The following is a 21,779-nucleotide window of genomic DNA, read 5'->3' as shown; positions in this document are numbered from 1 at the left end:
CTCTCCCAATTTATACTTGTGCCCGGCGTTACTCCATCCTAGGTGCAGAATCCGGTATTTGGACTTGTTAAATTTCATCCCACTGATGACTGCCCAGTGCTTCAATCTCTCTAGATCCCTCTGCAAGGCCTCCTGTCCCTCAAGAGAGGCAACAGCACCTCCCAGCTTGGTATCATCAGCAAACTTGCTGATGGTGCGTTCAACTCCTGCATCCAGATAGTTGATAAATATATTGAACAGGACTGGCCCTAGAAGTGAACCCTGAGGAACACCGCTGGTGACCAGTCGCCAGCCAGATGTAGCCCCATTCACTACAACCCTTTGAGCTCTGCTGAACATAAAGATATTTATTCTGTGCAGTACCGCTGGAATGTCAAAGGTTATTAACATAAGTTATGGAAATACAGATATAAATCTCATCTTGTCTGATCAGCTATAATGATGGCATAAGCTAGCTTTGCTGCTATTCTTATGTTTAATATATCTTACTTTGAAATTAGTACTACTGATGTTAATAAAGTATCAATTGGAAAGTCTCTTGTAATTGCCACTTGTAAAAAAAAAAAAAGAGAAAAAAGAAAAAAAAGAAGGTAATTTTATGTCTGATACTGTGATATGCAATTTTAGTTGCAGAAAGTGCGAGCTAGATTGTAGCTCCAGCTTTGTATTAGTTTGCACGCTCCGAGGCAGTGCTGCCTCATTGAGAGCTCTCTCTAAACCTTCTTTACCAGCTGACCACTTAACAGAATGCTTGGCAGGGTGAAGGTTCTTCTCTGTCTGATTGTGCACAGCCAGCTGTAATGCCTTGACAGCGGTATAGGGTTTAAATGTTGAATCAATGCATAGTAACTGATGAAAGTTACTCATGCAATTAAGAGCAAGCAAATGGCCTATGGGAATTTTGAAAAAAACTATAGAGAAGGAGGAATGTCAATTAGCCTACCCCTACTGCAGGTTACTACTGAATTAAAGTTCAGTCTTGTTTTTGAATTAAGATTGTTTTAATCCCTGCTAAACCGAGGTCAGAGCTTTCTGGGCAGTATCAAGCAAAGGTAACCACCAATGTAAGAGACTAGTAATATCTTTATAATTTTTTTGCAGTGAAAATACATACTTGGTTATTCTGATAAGCTCTGACTTAGTGTGTTTTGTGAAATAGTTGTTTCTTCCTTCTGAGGTGAATAGCATGCTTGTGTCTGTAATTATCAGTTGCACTTATACATGTGGTATAGTGTGACATAAAGTCTGCATTTTGAATACTGTAAGTTTTTGATGTAGACGAAATCTCATTCTGCCAACTTTTTAAAGAGTAACTTCTTAAAATGAGTCAACAAGTGTAATTTTTCCTTGATATACCTGAAGTTATTTTCCTTTTTTTTTTTTCCCCCCCTCTAGGCAAAACCAAAGCTCATAGAACCAATAGACTATGAAAATGTCATCGTTCAGAGGAAAACACAGATTTTGAATGACGCTTTACGTGAGATGCTACTGTTCCCTTATGACGACTTTCAGGTAATTTAATCCTCTCCCTGCTTTCTTTTTCTTTTTTTTTTTTTAAGATTTTTAGCAGTAGTAGTCATGAGATGATAACTTCCCATTTCTTTGTTTTTTCAGCTCTTTAGCTAAAAAAAAAAAAAAAAAAATCTTTGCCATGAGTCGCTTTACACTGCTCGATTTATTCTGTCACGTTACAGAAGAAGAAATAGTACAATTTTTTCATCCATTCAGATTATAAGGTCTACTTCTGCAACTAAGCAATTTTACTGCCTTTTGAAGTAGGTGATCAGTCATTTTTTAGATATTTCCCCCCTTTCTGACATAGGAAATCATGTGATGTTTCTTCAAAAAAAGCATCTGCTTTTTGTTGTGCTTTAATTCTTTAATTAATTGGTTTTGGTTTTGTTTTTTTTTCCCCCTCCTTAACAGTGAAGGCCATGAGCCTCTTAAAATGAAAGCTGTTATCCTCAGCTGTGTTTTACCAGCCAAAATTGGGTCTTGGCAAAATACCCTCTGCATAACAGTGCTCTGACTTGATTAAGCCAGACTTTACGAAGATTTGTGATCATCTTGATATATTTCTATAAAATAACCATGTTTATTAAATAAAGTTTATTTAAATACACTTTTTTAAATCTTGTTGTAGGTCCAGTTAGGATAACCACCAAACATCTTAGAGACTGGAGTTGGTGTAAATAGTGAGGAAAGTTTCTCACACATGCCCATACCTGCAGTCAAAATGTCTGCCTATACTTGAAAAGTATGCAGACATCTGAACTGTCTGTAAATTAACTACTTCCGGGGACTGTATCATAGTTGAATACCTTAGAATTGTTCTGCAAAAACCTATCTGAAAAGCTGAGCACTTTATTCAGCCAAGTAGTTTGTGTTTATCATGGGGAAAGTTGGTGATGTGTTGGCGTTTCTCTACAGAAGGGCATATAAAGTCCCATAAATTACACGTTGAGTTTTTCACAAATTCTCTCTAGCCTATTAAAGTATTTACCGGAGTGCACCTGGACTCTGTTTTTAATATAGTCTATGTGCTTCATTATCACTGATTCTTACATGAATAACTCTACTTGTAGCCTTCCCACTCTGAGCTAAAAATTTTGGTTTTAGCAAGCCACAGGTATTTAGAGAGTCATTTGGGCTTCATGTGTTCTCAGCCACATGTGAAAGTTTTGAAGGACTGCAAGTAAGACTTCTTACAAAAGGAAGTCATGCTGCCTATGAACATTATCTAATGATACTAGCATTCAAATGCTAGACCATTCATGATGATGCTGTACGCCAGGTATTGGCTTTGGGGCTGACACGCATGTGTGGGCTATATTAGCCAGATCCCCTTCCACAGCGTGTCTCTTCAGTATCGCAGATCAAGAGGAATCAAGGATACTTTTGCTAAGTGTACTCTTATCTAATTAACTAGTTCAATTATTAGAGGTCATCCTGGGGAACAGCTCTGAATTATCAATGGAGAAGAAACCTATCAAGAATATCCTCAGGCGTTTTGTTTGAGCAGTCTGGGGGATGTCTGAAGTGTTTAACTGCTGTTTCAAGTGGCCTCTTCTGCAATTCTTAACCTCAGGCCTATATGACTGAAGCTAGTCCATAGTTCTCAGTCTGATCCTGTAAAGGGAGTGACTGAATTTTGTTCACAAACTGTAATGCCTTTTGTCATCCTTTGTTTGGATTCTATGGTCAGATTTTCATCAAGGCAGTCATTAAAGCGTGTGTTACATCAGAGGATTTCCTTCAGGTAGTCACAAGTTTGGCATATAGTCAGATTTCCTGTTTCTTTATCCCTCAGCAGTGTAATATCTGAATACGTTTTCTGCGTTTCCTCTATATGGTCTTTGGCAGGGTCTCATTTTATACTTGATTTATATGAAGACTAGTTTGTACTATCACACTTCATTATTAAGCTATCGAACTTTTATTTCCTTCTAGGATTTGCTGGCACAAACTTACTCCAAATATTTTTATTGTACACATGACTCTCCAATACTACTTTGATCTATCTAGCTTGTTTTCAGCAACACAATGCATTTAAATCTGTCATTCAATGTATTAAGAAAATATTACCGAGTCACAGCACAGAAATCCCTTATGTGCTTTATTTATTTTTTTTTGCAAGTTAAACCTTTTAACCCTGTTCAGTTTTCCATAATCATATTTACAGTTTTGAAACCATTAGTCTTGATATGGTTGCCAATATTATTTGAATCATTTAAATAATGGCATATTTTCTGTGTTTGCCATTCTGGTTCACATGTATTTTTTTTTTAATTCCTTTTTCCTAACTTGTTGCTGTCACACAATATGTGGGCAGCTCTTGGGTAAGCCTCAGCTCATATGTTTGATACGGCCCTCATCCCCCACAAGATGAATTTAAAATAGTGAGCTAGAGTATTTAGAACTACCTGTATACACAGAGCAGTTTATAGGTGGAAACTCTTACCATTGTCTGAAAACCTGTTCAAGCCATTTCCTCTTAGAGCATTTAGTTTTTATTTTTACAAAGTTTTTCCTCGTGCTTAGGTTAAACTGATTACAATCTAAAAAACACTTGCCTAAAAAGGAAGCCAAGCCCTGATAATTTATAAAGACATTAAGAGTAAGGTTGTTTTGTTACCAGCATGGCCTTAAAACTAGCACTTAAAACAGCACAGAAAATACTTTTCAGCACTAGATATCACTTCTACAATTTTCAGTAGATTACAGAAGTTGTTACGTAGTTTCAAAGAGGCAGATTGATAACACTATTGAATTTGTGCTATGGTTGAAATTATTTTGGGAGAAATTGGAGACAAATATGCATAATTTGGATAACTTTTTTCAGGTAATGCAGTTAGATAACTGAAATGTAATTTAATAAGTGTGTTTTTCATATAACTAGTAACAATACTTGCAGGAATTCAAAGGCAAGATTTTTATAACAAATGTTATAATGTCTTGTTCTGTAGTCATGGTCAGCGCCACATTCAGTTTGTAACTCTTACTACCTCAGAGAAGCTAAATATTAAAGGAGAACTGATATGAATTGTTAATCCATATCGGAAAAGAAAGCTTGCGCAGCAGCTGGCTTCTTTGGACCACATATAGCTTGCTTTTCTTTCTCCAGATGAAAGGTATTCACCTAGTGAGGGAAAGGAAAAAAACCCCAGGAAGTCACCTTTTTCTGTTCAGCTGTGCCTGTTCTCCAAACATGCTGTCAGAAGTAGCTCTAAGCTCAAACCACTACCAAAGAAATATTTGAGCAAGGATGGAGCAGAAAATGCTCTGCTCTGGGAAAACTCATGAAGATTGAAGGGTTATTCTTCAGCCAACTGATCTAGTTACATGAACCTTTCCAGATTTCCACTTTAATGCATTTGCTATCATCCTAAACTTGGTTAGCTGAGGTTATGAATCCTGTTTTCTCTCCTTTTATATATGTTTGGTAGCAGCTCATATCATCCAGAAAAGGATGATTTTTGTCCTGCTTCGTGCTAATCTTCAAATCCAAATAAGTAGGTTTGTAATTTTTTCCTTCTTTTGAGTTTCTACGTTTTCCTTGATGCCATCATATCCAAATAATAGCAAGATTTGCTTTTCTTTAGTTTCCAGAAGAGCTCTTTATCAGTAACTTCCTCTTCACATGTTGGGCCATTTTTTAATTTACCATTTCAAGATTGTTTCAGTTGCTTTTCACAAGCTCAAGTTCTGAGTTTTCTGCACTGAATTCACTAATCAGGTTATTCCCTAACTTGTTCTCATCAAATTTATAGGGGCAGCCATGTTGTGTTTGCCATGATCCTTTTTACTGTTTACTATTTCACTGTTAACATCACTGAGTTTGCTTTCATTCTTAGTAATTGGACTGTCTAAACTTTCAGTACCTTTGTGCTTTGTAGTCTGTTCATTTCTAGCTGCTTTTTTGTCGTCGTTTGGTTTTCGTTATGGCCCCTGTGTAATGTGTTTGTTTAATTAAGATGATAGAACCACTTTCCCGCCACCCATTGGAACATCTCCTATTAATGTTCTTGCTACTCTCAATTACAGTGCTGTCAGTCATTCAAGGCTATACCTCTTTTAGACTCTTGCTGAGAAGAAAGAGTCTTCTCTTTCATAACCTTGAATGACTATATCCATTGGGTACTCTTGTATCCAATTTTGTGCCTCTGCATGGCTTGTTATAATCATTCCAAGTCACCTGAATTTCAGTAATTTATTCAATAATGAAATAGCTTCATAATTAAATAGCATTAGTTTAGAACAGGCCACCTTCATGGATCACATTAAAATCATATGCTCAATGACTGCGAAATTGGTGATGTTTACAGTAACTGCATAGTAGGTAAATTATTAAAAGAAACCTTAACCCAAAACTATAGTAGTGATTAGTTTGCAATATGACACCTTGTATCTAAATGCTTTTGTTTCAAAATACCTAACTTCTGAGTACTACCTCCATTCTTATAAGAAATATTTTTCCCAATACAGGATAAGTTTACTTGTAGCAAATACAATGTGGGTGCATTCCTAGCCAAATTAAATATGGCATTACAAAGTTATCCCACTGTTATTTTGAAGGCATTTTGGTGCCTAGCTTAGACATAGTTTCACCTTTGTTACTTTTGGTTTTGAGCCATATGGATTTAGCACACTTTCACTTAAGGCGTTTGGCTTTTAGTTAATGCGAGTTAAGTACCTCTGAAAATAGATATTATGCCAACTTTGCACAAATAAAAGTAAACCCAGCTCATTCTACAAGAAGGCACATCTTGAGCAGAGGGAACAAGCAAAAAAATGTTCAAGTAACGTTCTCATTTTAGAGAGCACAAAGTAAACTGGTCAAAACACAATAACATATTAAAATGTCCAAAGAAATTTCACTATGACTTTTTTCTTTTAAAATCTATTTTGTGTTTTTCCTTGAGTCTTTAACCAACTATTCTAAGTCAAGGCTTCAATTTAGTTTGGAAATTACCTTATAATACAGCTTCTGACGCTTCCCATACAACTGATAAGTCTCTTCTGGCACCTAGTAGCTTTAAGGGCATGATCTAACATACAGCGTGCCATCTTTTCCATTGACTCTTTTAAAACAATTTCTGTCACTGCTTCTTGAGCATTTGCCTCTGTGTAACATCATCTAAAGTAAGGATGGCCTGGGTATGTGACCGTTGAATTGAAACCCTGTACTTTTCTCCCCATTTTTCCTGCATTTTGCATAGTCCCAATTTTACCAGTAAGATACAGGACTTTATTAATAACCTCTATTGGTTATATATATACACTTGTACACTGTTGTGGCTGTTTTTTATTCCTTTCCCAGTATTTTGAATAATCAACTGTTAATAATTCAAGCATCCTAAAGGGATGTGGAGGGGGAAGTGGTTTTGGGGGAAAATTTTACTAGCTCATATTCAACAACCAACACTGGAAGGAGTGTGTGAAGAGGAAAAAAAAATTTTTAAAACAGGTATTGGCAGCAAGTATGTGGTATCAGCAGCAATATTTTGTACTCTCTCTGTTCCCTGTAGCTACTGAGACTTGCATAGAATGAGAGTAGTGTCACTAGGTCAACACTGTCAAATTTACAGAGCAGGAGATGACACCTACTTGAACACCTCCAAAGTGGAGAGAAGAATGTAAAACACCCATGTTAAAAACACAGGAGGGAGAAAGGCAAAAACTAAGGAATAACAAACCAAAATGGATATGTCTGAAGACAGGTCAAATGGACTTGAGGAATGTTGTATGTTGGCTGTCTTCTGTCTCTCACCTACATCTACTGTAGTCCTTTCCTCTAAAATATCTGCACGTGGACCTGTTGTTCAGTGTAGAATTGCTGAGGAAGATACCTTCCTACACTAGACAGAACACTGGAAATTTAAGATTTGCCATTATATTTTGCTATAGAAATGTAGGTGTTGGCACCTTATTTCCCAAAATGAAGTGAATAATTCTGAGAACTACTTCTTTGTGTGTGATTTGGTTCTGGATTTTTTATTAAATATTAATTTAATAAAATATTAATTTTTTTATTAAATTTTATTAAATATTTTGTATATGAAAAATTTACACATGCTTATTTTTCATCTTGATAGAACTAAACACTGATTTTGTTGATTCGTACTTTGCAGCATTGACTTTTGTATAAACTGTGACCTGGAAAAAGGCCCACCATAGCTACACATATATACATTCATTTTAAATACTTAAGTACGCATTGTGCTAAGGCACCCCACTACAAAGTACTTGGCTGTCTTTTGGCAGTTCTTTAGTGCCACCTACAAGCATGTTTGTCTTAAGAAGAACCCTGGCCATCTTGCTATTACTTTGCCCTAAAGCACTGGGGAAGGAGGACTAGGATGACTCAGAAAATTGCATGCCAGATTTTAACATCAGTAAAATGTATTATTTTTTTTAACCTCAGAAACAGAGCCATTTGCTAAAACTGTCAAGAACATGAAAACTCCTTCTAGCCTGAGAGAAGTAAAATGGGAATCTAGCTTCAAATTGGTTATATGTTCCCAAATCCTAAGTAACTCTAAGTCTCACTAGCAAACACAAAACCTTGTGACAGAAAGAGTTTGGAAATCTTAAACTATATCCATCGCAGTCTGTACTGATTGTGGACAGATTCACTATCTGTATTCCATCAGGTTTTGAGTAGCAAGTACTCCTTGGCTGTGAGACTTGCTGAAATGTCCTTTCTGCTGTGGCCTTCTCTGAAACCTCAGCGCATAGTGCTACTACCCTAAATCCCTGAGAATCACGCAGAAAGTAGTATCAGTAAAAAAGTCTGTTAATTGTGTGCCTCAGTAGTACGTGTGAATCCTGGCTAGCGTTAAAAGCTGTCTTCCTTAAAGAAGATAAAAAAACCTTTCAATTACTGTGCTGTCAAACAGTAATTGAAAGGTGGTTTTTTTTTAATCTTCTTTGAGAGACAAACAGGGTAGTTCCTGATGCTGCCATAAATCAAATGGTAACTCAAACCCAGAGAGCTGAAACATTTCACTCCTATGAAACAGTTCAACCAATGTAGTTGTGAAGAAAGTTTGTAGGATTGTCATCTCTTCCTTCCTATTTTTTCTTTTGGAATACAATGTATATGTATGTGCATGCTTGCATTTTAAAATATTGTTGTGCTGTTGCTTTAGTAATTATTTTTAGGAATTTGCTCCAAATCAAAAGATATTGCATTTCCTGCCTCTCTGATGAACTACTACATCTGATGGATGAGCTGAGAAAGAGGCAGCGTGCATTAAAACAGTTACTAATATGGACAAAATTGACAAATTAAATTCATCTGTTTTGTCACTGATCTTGCTACAGTACTAAGATAAACTTTTTGTATGTGAAAGACTAGAAAAATACCCTTACTATCGTATTGATAATTGTGCAGTAGGATAACAGCAGCAGATGTTCTAGAAGTATGTACCGCTAGTTCAATTTTACTGAGTTCCACTATAGTGGTAGGACTTGATTCATGAGTTCATGGCTTTCCCATGAAAAGTGCCTGGAAAGATGCCATCCTAGTCTCTAGGGTTTTTTAAATAATAATTTTTTTTAAAAAAAGCATAGTCTACCTGCATGCTTATAGAAAATATATTATATTATTTATATATTATATAAAGTATAAATAATTTCCTATCAAATATCAGACTATTTCAGGCTGAGAAGAGGACCTAGACATTCTGGCCTTTAGCTCTTATAAGGTAGCTTAATACTCTTAATAATCTTTCTTCCCGTAGCTTGTGAAAACAAATAATTAAGCTCAGTATGGTTTGAAATAAGGAATATGTTTCTAGAATTCAGAAAACTTCATTCTTAAATGCTGTTAGCACATGAATGAGTATCTTCTTGCAGGTTGGTTTTTTTTTTTTAAACTGTATATTGCAAGATTTATTGGTCCCATGAAATATTTTTGGTTTTATGGTTTTTGCTTTTAATACTTCCCCACCTCTCCCACCCAAGCAGTTAGCATTGTCGCTTTTCAGCAGAGTTCTGCACTAGATGAATGACTTGACCATGAGTATGGGATAATTTTTTTTTTTCTTTCAGTCTTTACTGTACTTGAATATTCTAACTTCAAATAGCCTCCCCAGATAATGGGGTGAGGCTTTGGTAATGACAGAAATAATCACCTTATGGATCAAACTCTCAACAGAGAGAAGGTAATGTACTTGTGTACCCTTTCTTTTTGACCATTAATATGTGGAGTTTTTTCTTTTCACATTTTTCTCTGATCCTTCCTGGTGCTGCAATGCGTGGAGTGTAGCTAATAGGTGAGGGATCACAACCCCTTCCAGCGCCAAGCTACTCAAACTCTCTTGTCCATCTCTGATGACCTAGGCTGTGAGATTCCTTTCCACATGGTGCAAAAGAACTTCTATTGCCGTGTAGTTATTTTCATTTGTGGTCCAGAAGATTTTGTAAAGTTTTCATCTTTTACACTTACAAATTTAAAGTACCTTAAGGCTTACTTTAGTGCTGGTCTGAGAAGCAGAATTTCAGGGTCACAGAGAGATTTCCTGCTCTCTGGCAGCCTTTCTGTGCCTCTCTGAACTCCAGCATAGAATAGGAATAAGTTCTGACTTGATAGGCTGAAGTGTACACTTCAGTGATCCAGGCCTTCTTTATAAACCTTCAGTTTAATGGTGCAAGTCTCATTTTTTTGCCAGCTGAGGTCTGCAGTAGAACTACGCTTCTTATTTTGGTGCGAGTTTGTTACTTTTCTTGAGTAATAGTTTTTATATGTAGTAATTACACCTCCTTAATGTCTATCTTCAAAATGTTGGAGTTATGTTGTCATGGTGGAATTATTTTTACTAGTATTTTCTTGCCCATGTTAACAAAATAGGGGAAAATTTGTGGCATCTATTTCTTACTGATTCCAATCTTGCCCTCGCTGTGAAAGAAGGAATATGTTGATAATCTTTGAATGAAAGCAAATTCTCATTAATTGGCTCTTCTGAAACAGTGTATTCACAGGATATTTTCTGCTGAGCTTCTGTCTTAGTTATAGTGATATAACTGAGTGTTGCCATAATGCATCATCTTTCCTTTAATTGCAAGTTTCATTAATTGTTTTTGTTGTTTATCAGACAGCATTATTGAAGCGGCAGATTCGATACATTCGTTCAACAGTTCCTGAAAATGCAGAGAAGGAAGCTCAAAGCTTGTTTGTAACTGAGGTAATATTGGAATTGGATGTGGCTGTGTGTAATAACAGTATTATACCTGAATTGTTTTTCTTCTGCTTCGTTTACCATTTAAAAAACAGGAAAAAAAAAAAGCCCTGAAAAAAATATTAAATATTTATTGCCATTTACTTGTCAATGATTTCAAGGGAAAATTTCCAGGAAAACCTAGTATTTTTTCCATTGGTGGCTGGAAAAGAAGGATTGCAGGATAGCTTTGAATTATTTTGTTTGTGTAGTTGGCTTTTGCAGATGCTTCTCCCGCACCTTCTTTATGCTTTTGGCTTTCCCAGATGAACATGGGTGATTTCCATACCTAATATCCAGAGCAATAGTAAATATGGAATGAATCATTGTGACTTGTTTTTCCTGATAAAGCATTTCACACCAGTCGTTCTTAGTTTGTTCATAATAATCTTGTACAGTTTACTGGAACAGAGGTATTCATAACTGTAACACCTGTAGAGGCCGAAATTCATTATGACTGCTCAATTTGTATGCTATATGTAGGAGAAACATCCTCAAACCTAAAGTTTCTCATAACTGCTTGCTTATGTTGGCGTTCCCTTGGTTCTGACTGTGATGTTGCGTTTCATTTAGTGTCTTGTTGAAGCCTTTTAGGAATGAAAGGTTTAAAATTTTTGTCTTTTTTATATTATCTACTGGTTTTCTACTGATATACTTTAAGCTGATATTTTAACATCTGAAACAAGTAAATGTCTGTTGTAATTCCAAGAAAACTGAAGGAGCTCCAAATAGCTGAATCTACCTCAAACCTCAAAGTGATTTATCCACGGTGATACATACCCTTAATACCTAACCTAAACAGTTCTAAGATAAATTTGAAGAAGATAGACAAGGTGGGAGGAGCATTATAGGTAATTCATGAAGTTTAATGAGTTTCTGCAGAAACAATTGCTTGGCAGGTATTAACTTTGTATTTTGAAATATAAAAGAAAATATTTTTGAATTATTAGATGCTACGTTTGTGTACATGTAACATATAAAATTTTGTACCGTATGGTTTCTGGCAACGGATTTTGTCAGTTTTATGTTACTTGGTCAAAGCCAAGATAAATCAGTACTTTTATGTTGTAGCAATATGGGTGGAGTAAAACGGTATTTCCTGTGATCTAGACCAGAGCTTAATGACATAGTTGCTTTTCAACAGCTGCAAGCATGCAGTTTAGATTTAAATGTTAATTTAATTGCACTAGAAGTATCAATTTAAGGAAAAGATGTTTTTAGTTTCTCTGTATCAGTATGTGTGAAATTGAATATTCTATTTTAATAATGTATCTATTTTAATGCTGAGTTTTCTAAAGGCTCAGTCAAGTTTTCAGCTGCAGCGAAATGCTGCTTTAACTTTGCAGACAACTGAAGATGGTTAATCCAGATGCTGAGTGTATTAACCATTTTCTGGTTTTATAAAATACATGTCTAGCAGATGATAGCATCCTATTGAAACATCACTTGTTGCAAAAAGCTGTATTGCACTAGACTGTATTGCAAACAAAGGGAAGTGTACAGAATTTTCAGAGGTCGACATGTAACCGTGGTGGTTCATAAACAGCCATATCTTAAGAGGTTTTTGTGTGTGGGTGTCTAGGGAATGCTGTTAATCCTTTTCCAGTTAATACTGATATTTGGTTTTCATTAAAACAGTGCATCAAAACCTACAATTCAGACTGGCATGTTGTTAACTATAGATATGAAGATTACTCAGGAGAGTTTCGACAGCTTCCAAAGTAAGTATGTTATCTAGTGGTATAATAAATATTTTGAATTTGTGAAGGAACTTTAACTGTATTTGATATAAATGTATTTATTACAGAAATTTATTAATACGTGTAATATGTAACTTGAAATATGCTATAACACTGTTTAATAGACAGTAGAGATGATAAAGATTTGTTGGATGCAATTTATATTGATTAACTTGAAGGTGTAAAATCTTGTTAGGCCATTTTCTGGAAAGATACCGTAATAATGCTGCCTTATTAATAGGCAGGTCAAAACAAGAAATTGTATCATTGACAATGTGAATGTAAGTATGGTAACTAAACCGGGCTAATGTTTAGATGAAACTAAAATGGTGATATCCTGTTTTTGTAGCTTCAAAGGCAGCTTTTGGAACTCTCTTTAGGAGCTTAGGGAATAGAACCTAACCGAGATGGTTAGAGCAATTGTTTGAACTAGTGCAGATTTTCACAGGATGATTCAAAGCAAAAGCCTAATCTACATCTATTACAGACTTTCTAAACCATCTGCTAGAGAAATCTTTTCCAACATTTTCAAAAGTTTGTAGGGAGAGTATAAAGATTAGGCCCTTAACTTAAAATATCTGAGAGCGGCTGAATACTCTGAACCCCACAACTCTGGAAGATCTATGTCTTCCCTGCCTACTCTCCTGCATCTATCAGTTAAGAAATAGCTTTCTTTCCCTGTTAAAAGTTCTGGTATACTCACAGGTTTTGTAAAAGTCAGTACCTGTTTTTTACTTGACCTGAACAGAAACCACGATAGTCCATAGGAATTTAAACAAACGCATTGTCCTAAAAGGAGACAATGGTTACGGGTATGAATGCTTGCTCCTAAGGTATTAGGAGTGCAGTGAATGAGAAGGCATTTGGTTCTCTTCAGTTACACCTAAGGACAGTGACAAGCAGAACAAAAGAAAGACTGTGGGCAGATGTGCAAATTAGGAAAATTGCTGACTAAGAAATATATTTCAGGAAAAATACATGCTTTTACTCAGTTATTCTTGTGCTTTTCCCTCTTCAGTTAGGAAAATAACATCTTTATTTTTGCAGCTGTAAAATATGTAACTAATCACAAAATTTCTAGTATTTTAGAAGCTTTTTCTTTCCTAGCAAAGGGACAAAATCAGAGAAGCTTCCAGTTCATTTATATGAAGTGGATGAAGAAGCAGATAAAGATGAGGTGAGATAATAGTAATTCCTTACTTTCTCGCACTTTCAGTAAAGAATTTTGGGTAAGGAGAGGTTACAAGTTGGGTTAAATGTTGATGTCAGTAAATAAGAACAGAGATTAGCTTGAACAGCCTGATTGGGAAACAAATGTAGTTATTTTACCTATCTCCTTTCAAATAGCCTTGTACTCCTGAGATCTGTCATGTGAGTAGAACAAGTTTTGACAGATGGTGAAATTGAAGTTTTAATACTTGGTGACATATAATCCTTCAGCTTTCATAAAATCTGTCTTGTCTTACACAGTTTCTGTGTAGATGGGTATATAGAGAGAAATGTTTCACGCAGTTTAATCATGAAGCTGAGTAAAATCATAGGTGATTGTTCCAACATGACAGTACACACACTTTAGCATGCATGACAGTACAGCATACAGTGTGAGTTACAATTAGTTTGTCACAAATTTGAGTATAGGATAAGACCTGGAGATCCATTATGGAAACGAAAGCTAAAAAAATTGGCTAAAACTCTAAGGTGTTTTCTTTTTTGTCATTGGCTTAGGGAAACCAGACATCTATAGCCTCAAGCAATTTTCAAGTATGTTTCAAATGTCAAGGACTTTTTTTCAGTAACTGCTTCTGTTATTTGTGTAACTTATTTAACTTTTACCACGCCCTGTTTCAAAACCCCCATCCCATTCAAAAGCCCCATCCCTGGAAGTGTTCAAGGTCAGGTTGTATGGGGCTTTGAGCAACTTGGTCTAGTGGAAGGTGTTGGAACTAGATGATCTTTAAGGTCCTTCCCAACTCAAACCATTCTGTGATTCTATGAAAACACACTGTTTAAATGCCAGTGTTTTCTTTTCTTACGAGTACTTGAGCTCTTGTATCACAGAAAAGAATTAAAATAAAATAAAATGATTTTTTGTGTTTTTTACCCTTTGACAATTACTTTGCTTCTAAATTCCTTGTGTTCAGAACTGCTGCATATGAAATAAAAGTAGTTCCTTTCAAGTTTTCCTGGATTAAATGTGAAAAAGTAGTTCAGGGAATGCATCTGAATAGGTAGATTCCTGAACAGATAGTCTCAGAATGCCATTTCTCCTGCGTTGCTATTAATCTGCACTGTGACATTTGGACAAATAATTGCATGCATCTGTATCCAAATCTTCCTATTTGTAAGATTGGAATAATTATGATTTCTATTATACTGAAATTAAAAAGACATTATTTACTGTGATAATATTTCTGACAACAGAAGTGTTTTAGAAAACAGTGAGTTAAACATGAAAAAATTAAATGGAGATATAACTGACTGTGATTGTTACTCGGAAAAATACTTATGGCTAGAATTAGTTAAACACTGAAAAACTATAGCTTGGCTATTATTGGGTGGTATGTGTTTTATTAGGAAGTATAAGTGGAGAGGACTTTCTGTTTCTTTCTGCCCAATTTCCTGTTAGAGCAGGCAGGAATGTCCTATCTCTTTCAGTGGCACAGTCACTGGAGAACAGGTCTGCTACTCTTTGAGGAACTTAAAATATAAACACAAGGAAAAAGCATGCTAGGAAGAAAAGGGAGCTTAATGGCAATAGGGTGGGGGGACCATAAATTCTTTCCTCAAGGGAAGAATTAATGCAAGAGGCTTTTCTTTCAAACATTAACATCTTTGTATGCCAAAAAGCATATATGCAAATCTTAGATTAAAAGTTGTTTGGTCATCTTTTTGTTTTGCTTTTGTTTGTGGTTTGGTTTTTTTTTTAAGACAGATGATTTATTAAGAGAATGATAGAAAACAAAAAGCTGCAAGTGATTAAAAATTGGAGGAAAACCAGACAAAGAGTAGTTTAATCTAGCATCTTTAAAAAAGGAGAGAATTACCTTTCCAAAACTAATTCGGGCTATCAGGCCATCAGGTTGACGTTTGTAAATGGAATTTTTAAATCAGCCTGGGGTATGGGATCAAGATAAGGAATTGTTTTTGTTGAAACAGTTGCTGTTGAAGTAAATTTTGAAGCTGAGCTTGTGGGAAAGATCATTAAAAAACGTGAAGCACAGTGTGCAGCAGTAATAATAAAAGTGAGGAAATTAACTTACCACTCGGAAACAGGAAGTATGTTTTCAGTGTAAAAGTCGTGTGTTAAAAACTGAGTTCTGGGTTCCTTTGTATTAACAGATGGTCAGCTGGAAAGATTCAGTAGCTTTTTGGCTCTGTAGGCAGGAATTCTGCCTGACAGAAAGAAATGGTCTAACTAGAGAGGCCCAACTGACAGTCGATTTTATTGTTAGAAAACAGCATGCAGCTCAACAGAGTTGGGAAACAGTGCACCTCAGAGACTTGGAATTGGAAAAAGAATCTTAATAGAGTTAAATCTTAATTTTTGTTAACACAGGGTAATGAAGGAATTCTCGTCGTGTCAGGTGATCCTATGTATGGTTTGTGAAATTACAGGAAAGCATTGGTTGTTTTGTGCCAAGTTTTGATGATAACTCATCATCTACTCATCATCTTACCCCTTGTAAAGGTGGTTTTAAGCCATCCTTTCCTTGGGGATAAGTCCCACCAGCGGAGGTGGAGAATCATAGTTGGAAACCCAGTGTTTTAAGTTGTTGTCTCTGTATCTTGATTGTTGTACAAGAAAAATGGTTATCTAGGTAATAGAACAGGGGTGGGGGCTAATGACTTGAAAATACGAAACAAGTAGACTGTATTGCTTGGACAGTGAGGCTCACCGGGGCATATGAAAACTTACTGAGTATTTCTGGTCTATGCTTCTGGGGCACTGTATCAGATGCACTGATAGTTGGTGACCATGTCATCCTTACTGGGCCTAACTTCCATAGTATCAAGCTGCCTAGAATTTTTGAAGGAACAGATTGATGCATCTTTTGCCTTCTGTTTGCAGTTTTTTGAAGTTCACATGTACATATGCATATGAATATGCAAGCTAGACAGACTAAATAAGCTGTAAATAAATTAACCAGTAACTTTTTACAGCATGTTCCTTGATTTAGTTCCAGAAATTAATTAATATTATTCCAAAACTTGGTTTTAATGTTCAGTTGTTGAATTAATGACTCTGTCCCCCATATGTAATCACTTTTTGTTGTATGTTGTCTTAATAGCTGAGAAAAGGAATTAGAAAAAGTAGTTGAGGCGCTTGAGGAAGTTTTGTGGTTTTGTTTTCAACTGGATACTCAGTTGATTTTGAATGTTTGGATAATAAATTATCAGGAGTACCTCTCCTCTAGATGGTTGAATATCTTCCTACACATCTAATTCATTAATGGTTTTTGTTGTGTCAAAACGGGTTACGTCAACTGGAAACCATGGTAAAGTCAGCTTGGTACTGCTCTAAAAGATTACTTGACCTGGTGATTTAATATTTATTCCGTGGCAATTATAAGTCTGTCATTTTGATCGGTTTTGATAGTAGGGTACTGCTTTTTGGTAGCTGTTAACATCCTATGGGTCTTGATGTAGTTGATAAGTTCCATCAACTGGCAGATGGAAGTGGTATACAGGCAGTGGGTGTGATGTGTGATGCATGCATTGGATCTGCTGTTTGTGAACTTGCCGTTACTGCCAAGTTTGGTCTTGTTCTCTTTAGAAAGCTTTGATTCTGATCTGTAAAAGGGCAGATCCAATTCAAGAATTTAAGTCTTAGTTCTCTGTAAATTCTTAAGTAATGTCTCTGAAGTAATACATATGAAGCAAAACAGTTTGAGAAATCTCGATTGAAGTTTTGGATAAGCATGAGTTTACATTGTTCTTTTTGGTAATAGAAATTGGTAAAAATTCTTGCACTAGAAGATTAGAATATGAAAAAGCTTACGAAGTAAATGTAAGTAAATGTTTTGAGTTTTCCCTCTTTCCTCTATTTCAGTGGAATTTATCTAGACTAATATTTAGCTATCTAGAAGTTGGATCATCCTGCTGGCTATAGAGAGAGCCTATATAAGTTACCTATCAAAAGTTAGATGAGGTCAATCTCATCCCTGGTCTCTAAATAAAATAATTGGAATTAGAAAGCTATAGAATTTCAGCAGGGACTCATAGTACATTATTATCATTACATTATGAGCATAGCTATTCCATCTTTTAAAAATGACTTCTGAAATTTTCAATAAATACAACAGTTTCAGACTGTGATGCAAAACTCCCCCCCCATCTCCCTTTCTTCCATTCTTCCCTTTCATCTCCAGGATGCAGCATCTCTTGGGTCTCAGAAGGGTGGAATAACAAAACAAGGATGGCTGTACAAAGGCAACATGAATAGTGCAATCAGTGTGACAATGAGAGTAAGTTTAAGAATCTTATGTGCGGTAAAAACTGAACACCAGTATTAAATATCACCATGCCTTTGAGAAGTCAATTTATATATGGTTTACTTCTAAAAAAAAAAAAAAATAATGTGGGATGAAAGAGGGAAGCTTGTATGTAATTTATATCTGTGAAATCTTACCTTCCTTTTATTCTACTTAAATCAGAAAAAAATGCATTAAAAATCCAGTATGTGGGAGAAGTCCAGTGTTTTAAATAATTTTCTTAACTGGACCCTGGTGTGCTATTAGTAGAAAAGGGACTATGTAATATGAGTTTTTATTTGTATTGCCTCTTTATTTAGAAACAAACTTACTATTTTTACAGTTATCACAATAAATATCTATTATGTGTAATATTGCAGAGTCAGTTTTAAATACCTTTCAATGGGTCAAAAATACTTTCAAATAATATAGTACAATCTTGCTGCAGGTTTTTAAGTTAAAATTAAAAAAAATAATGATTTCTGGTTTATTTTTTGAGGATAGTGATTAGGTTATGTGTAAATAAAAGCTTTTTTTCTATAACCTACTGTGTAAATAGCACGATTGGGTTTTGTAATATGAAGCTGATTAACACTACTGTTGTAATTGTTTTTCTTTCCTCCTTTCTTTTCACTAGTCATTTAAAAGAAGATTTTTCCACTTAATCCAACTTGGTGATGGATCTTATAATCTCAATTTCTACAAAGATGAAAAAATTTCAAAAGAACCTAAAGGATCAATATTTCTAGATTCATGCATGGGAGTGGTTCAGGTAATTGTAATTATTCTTCCTGTTCTCCAGATAATTCTATATTTCATAGCAAATGGATTTTTAAAAAATACAGATAACTTTTGTCAGATGTAGATAAGTACCTATTATGCAGAGGAACAATTAGACACGCTGCATCTTGCAAAAACAGTGAACGAGATTTTGAAGGGGAGGAGGCTGAATTTTAAAAATCTTTCTGAAAAGAACATAAATTACTAGTAGACGTCAAGTATTTATCAAAAATATCAAACAAAATTTTAAGGCAAACACACAAAAACCCCCAACCTTAAATCATGACAAAGTAATGACAGCATAAAATTAAAGTTCATTTCAGTTACATTTTGTGCTTACACGAGCTGTAAAATGTTTTGCATAGCTTCTTGTGTGGGATTTTTGTTGTGGGAATTGTATTAAATTCAGTCACCCTTCCAGATGCTTTCATTTGACCTTTACAATGTTACTTTCATGTGCTTTCCTTTATTTTAAAAAGTTAAGGGCTTTGGTAAAATGTTTGTTAGTAGCAAGTGCCAAGGAAAAGATTATTTTTTTCCTTGTGATTCTGTTATGTATTTACAGTACAGCATGTAACTGTTTTGTTAGGCACAGCATACCTGGAAAAAAACTCTTGGGTTTTAGGGTTTTGTTAACTTGGATAGAAATAAGTGAAGTTTAATAAAAATGTGTTTCTAAAATAATATTTTTTTTTAGTATAAAGTTGTTTGAAGATTTATACAGAGAGATACAACAGCTTTACAGAGGATTATTTTTTTTCCAAATATTGTAATAATGTTTTTGGATACACATTTAATAGATACTTCGCATGGAAAGTCTTACAACTGTAATAAATTTAATCATATTACAAGTTCTATATACAGATTTACACAAGTTGTTTTGCCTTAGGGGTATGATTCTGGCCAACTCCACTGAAATGAGCTTGATTTGTGTTTTTAAAACAAACCAAAAACCAAAAAGTGGTTACTAAACACAGTTGTAGTCTTTGTCTTGCACTTAAAACGTATCTTTCCTTCTGTTCCTCAGCTTCCTCTGCTTTGGCACCCCTCTCTCTGATAATATGTAATCTCCACCTTCTGGGCTGTTTCTGGCCCCTTTTGTTCCCTGTTTAGGCGATGGCTTGTTTCTGTGGCTCTGGTGCAGACTATTGTGAGCACTACAGTATTAGTTTACATCATCAGAAAACGTTGAGATTTTCAGAAGTTACAAATGAAAGACAGGCACTGCAGCAAGGGAAGTGCTAAGTCCTGCAGCTGGGGAGAACAGCCCCAGGCACCAGTACAGGCTGGACAGGCCACCCAGCTGGAAAGAAGTTGGCAGAAAAAGACCTGTGGGTCCTGGTGGACACCAAGTTGAACACGAGCCAGCAATGTGCCCTTGCTGCAAAGAAGGCTAATGGTCTCATGGGCTGCATTAGGGGGAAGTGTTGTCAGCAACAAGGTTGTCACCTCAAGGGAGGTGATCCTTCCCCTCTGAACAGCTGAATAGCACTGGTGAGGCCACACCTGGAGTCCTATGTCCTGGTCTGGGCTCCCCAGTAAAGGAGAGACATGGACATACTGGAGAGAGTCCAGCGAAGGGCTGTGAAGATGATGAAGGGATGGAGGATGGAGTATCTCTCCTATGAGGAGAGACTGAGAGAGGTGGGACTGTTCAGCCTGGAGCAGAGAAGGCTCAGGGGGATCTCATCAATGTTTATAAATACCTGAAGGGAGGGTGCAAAGAGGACAGAGCCAGGCCCTGCTCAGTGTTGCCCAGTGACAGGACCAGAGGCAATGGGCACAAACTGAAACACAGGAGGTTCCCTCTGAACATCACCCAGGGAGGTTGTGGAGTCTCCATCCTTGGAGATACTCAAAAGCTGCCTGGACTTGGTCCTGGGCCAACTACCTCTAGGCATCCCTGCTTGGGTCCTTGGGCAGTCGGCTCCAGGTGTCCCAGCTTGAGCAAGGAAGTTGGACTAGATGACTTCCAGAGGACCCTTCCAACATCTAACTATTCTGTGATTCTATGTTTTTGGGTTTTTATCATGAAAATCCCCTTTTTTCTAAATCATCTTTTCGTAAAGTACTGTTCCATACTTTCTGTTCCATCAGTTCAATTCAAGTAACCTGAAATCTTCTCAGACTCTGTCAGAAGCTTTTTATTTATTTATTTATTTTTAATTACTGTTCCTTTGTTCTACTGCAAGTAAGGTTTTGGGCTGATACAGTAGTCTTTAAGTAAAACTGTACTTCGGATGCTTAAAGTTTATAGTTGGCTTGTGTTTTGAATGCTATACTGTATTCTACAGTACCATCAGTGTTCATCTTGACGTCTGGATGTTCAGAACTGCATGTAGAAATTTGAGACTGGTTATGGATCAACATCAGGTGCAAAACCAAAATCAGTCAATGCTCACTTCTGTGAAGCCAAGAAGTCAATCAATGGCTAGAATAAAGGGGTTGGTTTGGAAATAGCTATTTTCTTCACTTGAATTGTTGGTGAGGGGCAAGTAAATGAGATTCTGAACTATAGAATATTATACATAATGGCCCTATTCCAGATGTGTGATTTTATTATTTTATATTATGTACTGTATCCTCTCTGGCTGATCTTATTTTATTCATTGTCTTACTGTTACTTATTATTGGTGTTGTATTAGCATCTAGAAGTTCATATGGGAAAAAAAGTGGTGTCTACACTATAGAAATTGCATTTCCATTTAATGGAAGAGGAAAATAAAATAAAAAATTGTAAGGCCCCCAGCCACTGTACTTTGCAGTAGTCTGACTTGGAATGCATAGAAATGGTTGCTCTTCTTAGGTAGACACGCTTACAAGCTTTTGTTCTCAGAATCAAACTACTTGTTTCAGAGTAAGTCTTTGGTGAAAGGGGGGTTAGTTCCCATTGCATTCATATAACATTTCTCATTTCTGTTTTGAGTTCATTTAGTACCTATGCTTACTTATTTTTCAAAGGCAGTAGATGCACAGGAAAGAAAAATGCTGACCACCAACAGACATGAAAGATAAAGCAGAATAGAGTAGAATATGCTCCTTCATCAGTACTTGTATAGAGGAATGCC

General features: G+C 35.9%; 1 protein-coding gene across 1 annotated transcript in view; it reads left to right on the top strand.

Annotated features, from left to right (window-relative positions):
* DOCK9 (dedicator of cytokinesis 9) overlaps window positions 1–21,779 on the top strand; it is a 107,967-nt gene that overhangs the window by 8,329 nt on the left and 77,859 nt on the right. The window contains 6 exon segments of the mRNA XM_009333332.1: window positions 1,396–1,512; window positions 10,599–10,688; window positions 12,360–12,442; window positions 13,568–13,637; window positions 17,830–17,925; window positions 18,569–18,703. Coding sequence (XP_009331607.1) covers window positions 1,396–1,512; window positions 10,599–10,688; window positions 12,360–12,442; window positions 13,568–13,637; window positions 17,830–17,925; window positions 18,569–18,703 — 591 coding nt within the window.

The sequence above is a fragment of the Pygoscelis adeliae genome, unplaced genomic scaffold, assembly GCF_000699105.1.
Source record: "Pygoscelis adeliae isolate BGI_AS28 unplaced genomic scaffold, ASM69910v1 Scaffold48, whole genome shotgun sequence".
NCBI lineage: Eukaryota > Metazoa > Chordata > Aves > Sphenisciformes > Spheniscidae > Pygoscelis > Pygoscelis adeliae.
Note: the sequence above shows the minus strand (reverse complement) of the source record. Positions and strands in the feature narration are given on the sequence as shown.